Source organism: Anas platyrhynchos, chromosome 23, assembly GCF_047663525.1.
Source record: "Anas platyrhynchos isolate ZD024472 breed Pekin duck chromosome 23, IASCAAS_PekinDuck_T2T, whole genome shotgun sequence".
Lineage (NCBI taxonomy): Eukaryota > Metazoa > Chordata > Aves > Anseriformes > Anatidae > Anas > Anas platyrhynchos.
In genome coordinates this window covers 4,490,584-4,500,662 of record NC_092609.1, presented here as the reverse complement: position 1 = coordinate 4,500,662, position 10,079 = coordinate 4,490,584, and the positions used below count along the sequence as shown (strand labels likewise).

General features: G+C 62.8%; 1 protein-coding gene across 4 annotated transcripts; it reads left to right on the top strand.

The window, feature by feature from the left end:
* Positions 1 to 525: 525 nt before the first annotated feature.
* Positions 526 to 9,990, top strand: LMAN2L (lectin, mannose binding 2 like). Of its 4 annotated transcripts, none has more exons than XM_038171870.2 (9): positions 526 to 702; positions 2,079 to 2,197; positions 3,222 to 3,339; positions 4,105 to 4,187; positions 5,724 to 5,756; positions 6,095 to 6,256; positions 6,332 to 6,446; positions 7,269 to 7,367; positions 7,695 to 7,814. In XM_038171870.2, exons 1-8 carry the CDS (start codon positions 537 to 539, stop codon positions 7,328 to 7,330), a joined length of 858 nt encoding a protein of 285 aa, XP_038027798.1. In that variant the 5' UTR covers positions 526 to 536; the 3' UTR covers positions 7,331 to 7,367; positions 7,695 to 7,814. The 4 variants fall into 4 exon arrangements, with proteins under 4 accessions (XP_038027798.1, XP_038027799.1, XP_038027796.2 ...); XM_038171871.2 differs by lacking the exon at positions 7,269 to 7,367 and adding an exon at positions 8,323 to 9,990 and having other exon boundaries at positions 529 to 702; positions 2,117 to 2,197; XM_038171868.2 differs by lacking the exon at positions 7,269 to 7,367 and adding an exon at positions 8,323 to 9,990 and having other exon boundaries at positions 529 to 702.
* The last annotated feature ends 89 nt before the right edge of the window (positions 9,991 to 10,079 follow it).

The following is a 10,079-nucleotide window of genomic DNA, read 5'->3' as shown; positions in this document are numbered from 1 at the left end:
GGGATAGGGTGGGATAGGATAGGATAGGACAGCACAGGACAGGGTAGGATATGGGGGTATCTCTTATGTGGAGTGGGTCAGGGTGCAGAAGGGGAACGGATGGGGAGCAAGGGTGGGGAGATAAGGAGGGGCGCTGAGGGCATGGGGGTCTCTGAGGGCATAGGGGGTCCCTAAGGGCAAGGGGAGGCGCTGAGAGCATGGAAGAGGAGGGTATAAGGGCACGGGAGGGGGCTCTTAGGGCATGGGGGGATCTCTTGCGGGGTGTCTAAGGGCATTGGGGGGTCAGGGCACGGAGCGGGGATCTGAGGACAGCGGGGGTGGGGCACTAGGACCCAGGGCGGGACACGACTCGGGAAGCCGAGAGCTGGCGGGGGGCGCTAGGACCCGCGCGGCCCCGGTCCCCTCCCCTCTGCGGGCCCCGAGGCCCTCCCAGAACTACATTCCCCAGCATGCCCCGCGCGCTATCCCCGCCCTCTTCGTGACGGACGGCGCCGGATGGCCAATCAGCTCGCGGCGCCGGCGGGGCGGGGCGGCCAATGGGCGCGCGGGGCGGGCGGCGGCGGGGGAAGATGGCGGCGGCGGCGGGCCGGTGGCGGGCCGGGCTGTGGCTGCTGGCCGTGGCGCTGCGCCTCGGCGGGCCGCGGGCGGAGCAGACCGAGGAGCACCTGAAGCGGGAGCACTCGTTATCCAAACCCTACCAGGGTGAGCGGCACCGGGACCGGGGGTCGGCGGGGCCCGGTACCGGGGGTCGAGGGGGGGGGCCCGGTACCGGGGGTGTGGGGCCCGGTGCTGCTTTTGGGGTGCCGGGGGTCGGGGGACCAGGGTTTGGGGGTTCCCGGTACCGGGTTTTGGGGTACCGAGTTTTGGGGTACCGGGGTTTGGGGTGCCCGGTACCGGGGTTTAGGGTACCCGAGACCGGGTTTTGGGGTACTTGGAGTCGGGGGGGGAGCGGTATTGGGGGTCGGCGGGGCCCGGTACCGGATTTGGGGTGCTGGGATTTGAGGTACCGGGGTGTTGGGGGGCCGGTACGGAGATTGGGGGCACCCCGTACCGGGTATTGGGGTGCCTGGGTTTGGGGGGACCCGGGAATGGGGTTCTGGGGGGGGGGCTGGTGTTGGATTTAGGGGTTCCAGTGCTGGGTTGAGGGTGAGGGGATTTTGGGGGTGCTGGGATTTTTAGGGTGCCTGGTGTGGGGCTTTTTGGGGTGCCCAGTACCAGGATTTGGGTGCCCCGTGTGTGGTTTAGGGGTGTGGGGATTTGGGGTGCTGGGGTTTTGGGGCACCAAGTAGCGGGTTTGGGGTGCAGGGACGCCTGGTACTGGGTTTTGGGATGCTCTGTGCAGGGGTTTTGGGTGCAGCTTTGGGGCAGCCAGGTTTTGGGGGAGCTCAGTGCAAGGTTTTGGGGTACCTGGGCCCTGGGGTTTGGGCGCCCAGTTCTGGTTTTGGTGTGCTGGGGATTTGGGGTGCCCGGTGTAGGGATTTAGGCTGCCCGGTACTGCATCTTGTGTGCCTGGTGCGTGGGTTTTGAGTGTTGGGGACTTTTGGGGTGCCCAGTGTGGGGGGTTTGGGGTGCCAGGCTTAGAGAGCAGCGGCTTTGAGATTCCTGGTACCAGGATTTGGGATGCCCCGTGTGGGGGTGCCAAGTTTGGGGTGTGGGGAGTTTGGGGTGCCCTGTGTGGGAATTTGGGGTGCCCAGTGAGGGGGATTTGGACGCCTGCTGCTGGGTTTGGGGTGCTGGGGATGTTGGGTGTCTGGTATGGGGGTTTAGGGCACCTGGTACTGGGTTTTGGGTGCCTGGTGCGTGGTTTTGAGGTGCTGGGGATTTTGGGGTGCTAGGGTTTTGAGGTGCTGGGATTTGGGATGCCCAGTTCTGGCAGTTTGAGGTGCCTGGTGTGGGTGTTTTGGGGTGCCCAGTGCAGGGCTTTGGGGCACCTGCCGTGGGCATTCGGATGCCGGGGCTTTGGGGTACTCGGTGCAGGGTTTTGGGGTTACCTGGGCCCTGGAGCTTTGGGATGCCGGGCTTTTGGGGTGTGCCAGGATTTGGGGTGCCCGGTGGCGACCGCGTGTGTGGGCCGGCAGGCGTGGGCTCGGCCAGCTCGGGGCTGTGGGACCTGCAGGGCAACGCCATGGTGATGCCGCAGTACATCCGCCTCACCCCCGACCTACAGAGCAAGCGGGGCGCCGTCTGGAACCGCGTGGTGAGCCCCGGGCTGGGGGGGGGGCAGCGGGGCGGGGGGGGGCTGGGGGTACCCCCCATGGGGTGGGGTAACAGGGTGGGTGAGGGTCAGGGTTCAGAGAGGGAGGTTTTGGGGTCAGGGAGCAGGTGGAAGCGTTCAGGTGTGGGAAATGGGGTGAGTTTGGGGGAGGTTGGGGGGGTTGGGGAAAGGGGGGGGGAGCTGGGGGTGTGGGGTAATAGTGGTTGGGGGATTTTGGGGAGTTTGAGGATGGGTGAGGGTCAAATTAGGGCAATGAGGGAGGTTGGGGGGGCAGGCCAGCAGGTAGGAGGGTTATTGGGGTGGGGGGGTGGTTGGGTGAGGGGGGTCTGGGGTAAAAGGAGGGGAAATAAGGGGGAAAATGGGGGGGAGGAGGGCGAGGGGGGCGGTGGGAATGGGGCTGGGGGCAGCAGCACTGAGGTTTGCAGCTTGGGGATTCCTGCGTGGGCTGAGCCCCCTTTTGGGGTGACTGCCCTGAGGGGGGGTCCCGGCGTGAATCTGGGGGGGTCTTGGGCTGCCCCATCCAGAGCCGTTCCTATAAAACACTGAGGGAGGTTTGGGGTTGGGGTTTTTGGTCCTCTTTGCAGCTCCCACAAACACCGCTGCCTGTGCGAGGCTCAGCTCCCGCCGGGTTCCCGCAGGGAGTTCATTTGCAGCTCAGGCTATAATTGGCTCGGCAGCAATTAGGAGCAATTAGGAGCGGGGCCGTTCCCCACGCCCCTCCAGCCGCCCATTCCCTAGCCACAAGTTGCCGACCTCGCTGCGAGCCCGGAGTTGTTTCCTCGGCTTCTGATAGCCCTGGGCTACAACCGAGTCCCTCGGCCTAATGATGTCCCTCGGGGTTAATTAAGAGCTTAATTATCCTCGCTCCTATCTGAAGCCCAGGGAAATGGGGAGTGCCCGTGGGCTCGGCAGGGCCGCGGGCTGTGGTGGTGGGCGCCGCCTGCCCCTCGGTGCAGGGGGGCGTTGGGGGCTCCCCGATTTCACGCCCTCGTCCCTCCCCCTGCAGCCGTGCTACCTCCGCGACTGGGAGCTGCAGGTGCACTTCAAAATCCACGGGCAAGGCAAGAAGAACCTGAACGGCGACGGCTTCGCCATCTGGTACACCAAGGACCGCATGCAGCCAGGTGAGCGCAGCGGGACCCTCAGGGCAGTGCCGGGTGCTCCCGGGCTGCCTCGGGAGCCCTCTGTGGAATTGCAGCGCTGTGGGGTCCGAGGGCTGCTTCCCCTTCGTGCTGGCAGGCCAAAAAGGGAGTGACAGCCGTGGGAGATGCGTGGTGCTGGGGGTTGTGGGGTCCCTGGGAGGCTGCAGCCTGCTCAGCACCGTTTTGCCTTGCTCGAGGCGTGCAGGGCGGCGCACCTGGAAGCGTGGGGCTTCAGCTCGTTAGGGACTGGGCTGGGGGGGGAAGCTGGAGCCTGGCCCAGCACAGGGCAGGGGATTTAACCTGTCCCTCTGAGCGCCCAGCCTGTGGCACCGAGGGTCTGTGTGCTCGTTTATCCACACAAGGCTGTGTGGAGCCCTGCAGTGCCCGGCTCTGCACGTGAAGCCCTGTTCTGCGAGGTGACGTTGGGTCCTCGTGTAGAATCAGGGAAAAGCTGGGGGCAGGAGAGCCCTCCCCAGTGATCCCATCAGCCTGTGGCCTGGGTCTCCCTGCCACCATGGTGTCAGCAAGCCTCTGCATGCCCTGCCCCCCTACACCTTACGAATTCAGCTTGCAGGGGGTTTCCCTCGGTGATCGGAAGGTAAACTTGTCCCTGTGCGAGCTGCAGAGCACCAGCCTCACTGCCTGGCATGGAGAATGATGCAAAAGAACGCAGAACCAACCCTGCCTGGCGTTGCGATGCCTTCCTTGCCTCGCACCATCACCAACAGCCCATTTTATTTCTTCTAGGACCTGTCTTTGGAAGCAAGGATAACTTCCTGGGCCTGGGGGTGTTTGTGGACACCTACCCGAACGAGGAGAAGCAGCAGGAGGTGAGCGAGGGGTGATAGCTGGCAGCGTGCTGCTTGCAGGGTGCCTGCTGAGCGCGGCACGGGCAGCGCTGGCTCAGCACCCAGGTTATGGCCTGCAGCTGGTGCAGCCCTTCAGCCCCACGGCGAGGGGTGGTGGCCTTGGGCTCCTGATTTGGAGGCCAGCTGGCTACAAGCAGATGCTGCTCAGCTTCCTTTGCACCCTTTCCCTCTCTGTGTCGTTGGTTTCCACCCAGGGAAGCGATAACTTGGATAGGTGAGAAGCTGCGGGGTGGTTCTGTTGTCAGCTTCACCCAGAGGAAAAAAAAATCCTGGGGTAGGAGAAAATTGGTGGATCTCATCACCTCTGCGTGGCGAGCTCCTGCGCTTGCTGAAGGCTGCTGGCAAGCAGCAGTTGAGGGGAGGCTGTGCCAGGAGCGTGGGCCTTGTAGACCTCAAGCAGAGCAGCCCAGCGGCCAACCCCGGCCTGCCGAGCTGTTTTATGGCAGCCAGCCCTGCTGCAGGGCATGAAAGGTGCCCGTCTGCAGACCTTTGGGTTCGTGATGCATTGTTTGTTTGCCTGGGGTTTATTGGTTTCTGTGGAGAAGAGGGCACAGAGGCAGTTAAAAGCGGGCTCCACCCGTCCTGATGCTGGAGTCAGTTTTGTCAGCCCGAAAACAAAGCTGGCCCTGCCCCTACTTCCAGCTGCCCCTAGAAAACAGGCTTTTTTTACCGTTTCACCCCACGATGTTGGCACCAACCACCCCACAGCACCACCGTCATTCTTCACTGCGGTCCCCGAGGGACAGGGGGCACCGTTTGGATGCGCCCTGACCTCGGAGCTGCTGAGCAAACGTTGAGCAACCGGTGGCTTCTGGCGCGGGGCTGGACTTTGTGCCCGCAGCAGCGCCCTCCCGTTACCGGCACTGCTCGGGGACTGCCGTGGCACTGGGTAGGTGAGGCCGTCCTCTTGACGTGTGGGGCTGTGGCCGTGCTTTTCTGGGGTAAAGAGGCACAGCAGCTCTTCTCTAAACAAAATAAAATCCTTTATGGGACACTTAGGGCTTGACAGCACAGTCAGCAGCTGGAGGGGCTGCCCCCTTGCCCCCGAATGAGGAAGGACAGAGGTGGAGGAGCGCCAATCAGGCAGTAATGGTGTGGGGGCTCACGGCTGCTTTTTCTCCTTTAAAAATTAAAGAGTTTTATTACTGAGGGAAGGGGGCAGGTGGCTTGCGGGACCCTTGGGAGCTGTTGGTCACGGTCAGTGTCAGCGCCTGTGCTCGGGCACGTGGCTTTGTGCAGGAGAGCGGCTGCGCTGCACGGTGAGGAGCAGAAACGTGGTGCACGAGGGGGCTTCTGCCCAGCCGTGCTGCTTCCTCGCCCTGTGCCCTGGGATTTGGGACCTGGCCCCTACAACCCCCCTCTGCCTTCAGCCTGCGCTAGGCAGGCAGCGTGCTGAGCTCCGCAAACTTCCCAGGTTGCGAGTTAATCCTAAGCTCTGGTCCGTGACCATTTTGCTTCTGTGCTCTTTCTTGCTTTGCGATAACCCTGGACTCGCAGGCTCAGAAGAGGAGGTACAGCCCGGGAAATCAGGTACTTGCTCTTGCCAACCCACTCGTTTCCAAGCTCTTTGGCTTCGTCTCCTTTCCCCGTGAGGGAATTCCCTCATCCGAGCTCCAGAAATCCCCGTGCGAGCAGGGAGGCAGGCGTGGGAGCCACGGCTGACCCAGAGGAGGAAGGCTGGAGGGTGGCGAGGGATCGCGGTCAGCTGCTGAGCCCAATTTGGGGAGGCACAGACGGGGAGTGAAGGAGTTTGGGGTGCGCAGGGTGGCGCGGCTCTTCACCCCGCAGGTGTGTTGTGACGCTGGCACGGAGTGGGCAGAGCGGTGGGGGGGAGAGCCCCAAATTCACCCCCGGCCTTGCCCCCGCAGCGCGTCTTCCCCTACATCTCTGCCATGGTGAACAACGGCTCGCTCACCTACGACCACGACCGGGACGGGAGGCCGACCGAGCTGGGGGGCTGCACGGCCATGGTGCGCAACCTCAACCACGACACCTTCCTGGTGATCCGCTACGTCAAGAGGAGGCTGACGGTGGGTGAGGATGGCCGGGGCCGAGCGGGCAGCCCCCAGCCCCCCCCGGTGCTACCGCAGGCTCCTCTCCTTCAGGTGATGATTGACATCGATGGCAAGCACGAGTGGCGGGACTGCATCGACGTGCCGGGCGTGCGCTTGCCCCGCGGGTACTACTTTGGGACCTCCTCTGTCACTGGAGACCTGTCAGGTACCGCCACGGGGCCCTGAGTGCTGCTTCCCGAGCAGCTCTGGCAGGACTTAAGCAGCTTTGGGTGCTGGAGGTGTGGCTGGGTACATGGTGAGGCTCACGGATGTGCTCGAAATCTCCCTGTGCTTTAGGCACCCCCAGGCTGTGAGTGGGAGCCGTGGTTTTTCATCTTGGTGCAGTTCCCTAGGAGCCAAAACCCCGGTCTAGGTGTGCTGTGCCCCCGAGCACTTTGCTTGAGCTCCTTCTGCCGCTGGGTCAGGCTGACAGTGACACCCAGATGGTGACAGGGACACGGCCAGGCTTCAGCCAGCATCTCAGAGCAGAGAAACGTGAGGGTCCACCTCCAAAATGTGAGCCCTGGGAGGAGTAACACAGAGCAAGCACTGAAAATCTCCTCCTGTGCTCTCCTGGCTCAACCTGTAGTGGCTGGGCATGGCCCAAGGGCGGTGCTGGAGGTAGCTGCACCCCGGGGGTTAAAACACAGGGGTGCTGTGCTGCCTGTCCGGGTTTAGTTCACGTAGCACTTCGGATTTCCCAGCCCGAGAGTGATGTTGTTGAGGAGGGGACCAGCCAGGTGTGTCTGGAAGCAGTGGTGCAACCAGGGCTGAAGGAAATTGGGTTTTGCAGGGAGCCGAAGCCCTCTGCTTTGCTTTTCTCACTTCTTGCAGCGCTGCTTGGGGTGCCGGGAGGCCTGAAGTTACCCCGCTGTGTCTCTTTCAGCAGGTTTTAGCCCGATTTTGAGTTATGCCCCTACAAAAGCTCATTGATGGCCAGCGGCCGGGCTCATTGTTGGCTCCAACAAAAATTCCTTTTCTTTCTCAGATCTCTGCCTAATGCCCTGGGAACTCGCAGGCTGGCGTGGAGCACTCTCCTTGTCCCACTAATAACTCGGCAGTCACGAGCAAAGGAAATAGGGGTCATGTGAGGCTGGTTCTAACACGCTCTTTTCGGGTGGCTGAATGCTTTGGGGTCAGATGATGTCCCAGCCTGGGCTGTTGGTTCTCGGTTTAAGTAGCTTAAAGCTTCCCCTTGGGAGTGCTGGAGGAGGGCCCCGTGCTGGGCGCAGCTTTCAGCCCAGCGTGGAGCCTGCCCCGAGAGGTGAGTTCTCCCCGTGGCAGGGGACAGCCGGTGGCCTGGGGCTGGTGCCCGAGTTGTAAGGTGCCGCGGTGCCACCGGTGGCACTCAAATTCCCAGCCCGAGCCGTGCCGGGCGGTGACACCTCAGGGCACGTCTCTGCTCTGCTTGCAGACAACCACGACATCATCTCGCTGAAGCTTTACCAGCTGACGGTGGAGCGGACGCCGGAGGAGGAGAAGCGGGACAGGGAGGTGTACCTGCCCGTGGTGGACAACCTGAAGCTGCCGGGCAGTAAGTGGGGGGCAGGAGGAAGGACAGGGGCAGGAGGAGCTGCGGGCTCACGGAGCAGAGAGCGCGGCGCCTCACCAGCAAACCAGCCGAGCTCCAGCTGGGATCGGGAGGCCCGTGCCCAGATTTCTCTCACCCACTGCGACACAATCTGGGTCACAACCTGCCCTCGTTTGGCACAGGCATGCTTGGAGGAGAAGTGCTGCCTTCCAGAGCGTGCCAGGCTACCCGTGGGCATGGCATCACCAACACGAGCTGCTGAAAACTCACAGGGGCTTGGACCCTGGTGGTGTTCACTCCTGCCCAGAAATGTCCCCCCCCAATGTGTCCGCTGGCTCTGTGACGAGGCTCTCACCAGCCAGAGCCTTGTTCCCAGCTACAGGAGCTCTTCCCACTGGTTTTGTGTCCTTCCAAACGAGCTCCCTGGAGGAATAACCTGTGGGCAAAGCAGTGGGAGGGTGGGGGTGAGCCGATTGCCCAGCTCACAGCCTTTCTTCCTTTTGTCTGGCAGTGGAGGCGCCGCTGGAGCCCATGAGCGGCCTGGCTCTCTTCTTAATCGTCTTCTTCTCCCTCGTTGCCATCGTCTTCGCCATCGTGATCGGAGTCATCGTCTACAACAAGTGGCAGGAGCAGAGCCGGAAACATTTCTATTGACTTGGGAGCCTGCCTGGGATGGCCCCCCCATAGCCACACCCTGGCCCCCATCCCAGGCTGGCCAGAGCCCGATGGACCTGGTCCCGCAGCGGGGCCCCCGGTGTCCCCAGAACCCCAGTGGGGATGGCCACCACTTGTCATCAGGCTCCAGGACCCCCCGATGTGAGCGGGGACCCCCAGCACAGCAGGGCTGGGGCCGGGTGCTGCGGGGACGGAGCCGCTGTGCCCTGAGGGCTTGCTGGGAGCAGGAGCCCCGCTCTGGGAGCTGTTTGGGGCTGGGCTGTGGGGTTCTGGCAGCGCCCAGCCGCCTCTCTGCTGTCCGGGGGACACAGAGGTCACCGCCTCGGCTGTGAAATCCCGGCTGAGAGCAACGCAGCGAGCAGAACCCAGCCAAGTGCCCTCGTTCCTCGCCAGGCTCCGACAGCAGCAGCCCCTCTGCAGCGGTTTCCTTTCCAGGAGGGGTTTGCCGAGCTGCTCATCCCCCCCAGGCTGCTTTTTAGGCCGTCTTTAGAGACCGGACTGCTTTCCCTTGGTTCCTTGAGCTCCCCCCACCACCGCACAACCCCTCCGTGTCCCTTCAGCCTCCCCCGGTTGGTGTTTTGGGGCTGCTGATGGATTTCCCCATCTCCGGCAGCTCGAGCTGCCGATCCCCCTTCCCACTGGGGGCTTAATCCCCTGCTCCCCTCTCTCACCACCCGTTTGCTGCTGCCTCCGGGGGCTCAGCCCCTCTCCCCCCTCCAGCATGCCGCTGCCCCCGCACGCCCCCCGCACCGGTGCTGTCTGCATGCCGTGTCGTGGCTTCGGCTCTCCCCAGGGCTCCTGCTCGCTGCGTCCCGACCCCACCGAGGAGGAGCCGAGCTGCGGGGGCCCCTCGGAGCCGTAGCTCCTGCCCTGCAGGGAGCCGTGGTTTATTCCTACCTCAGCGCCTTCTTGCTGTGTTTCTCTCACTGGCGGTCGCCAGAAGGAGCAGCACGGCCGGTTTTGCCCCCAAAAGCAGACCACATTGGGGGGACGAAAAGTTTTGTCCCCCGGAGACCACATCGAGCTCCCGTGGTCGCTTTCCCAGAGCAAGGGGTGGTGGCGGGGGGTCCCCAGAGGGACCCAGAATTGGGGAGAAATGAGGTCAGGTTGTCCCAGGAGCATCCCAGCACCTCTGGGCACATCCAGATGGCGAATCTCTGCAGCACCCTCCTTGCTGGGGCAGGGCTGGGAGCCGTGGCCTCTGCACCCCGCTGCTTCCCGGGTGCTTTCTGACCCTGGCCAGGTCCCAGCCCAGGGGAGTGGTGGTGTTTTTTTTTGTTTGTTTTTCTTTTTTTGTGAGCAACCACTGCTTTTTTGGCACAATGCTGCCGCCGAGGTAGGTGGAAGCTTTTTTTTAAGAAGTGCCCAGGCGTTCTCGTGGCCTGAAAGGACTATTTCTGGCGTTTTGCCTCTGTTTTTTTTTGCCTGATGACCAGGAGTGAAATGCGTGCACCTCTTCCCAGAGCTGTTACTGGTGTCTTGGAATAAATGTTGGTGTGTGTGACACGGCCGTGCTCCTGGAGGTGAAGCCAACAGAGTCGGGGGACGATGCTTTGCCCGTCACTTGAGTCCTGTTTTATTAAAGAGGTGACT

Excerpts from the sequence above, each read along its gene's own strand:
- LMAN2L (XM_038171868.2), top strand. The coding sequence starts at position 537 with ATGGGCGCGCGGGGCGGGCGGCGGCGGGGGAAGATGGCGGCGGCGGCG. Across the intron at positions 6,257-6,331 it reads ACGTCAAGAGGAGGCTGACG|GTGATGATTGACATCGATGG; the intron begins GTGGGTGAGGAT and ends CCTCTCCTTCAG. Across the intron at positions 6,447-7,694 it reads TGTCACTGGAGACCTGTCAG|ACAACCACGACATCATCTCG; the intron begins GTACCGCCACGG and ends CTCTGCTTGCAG.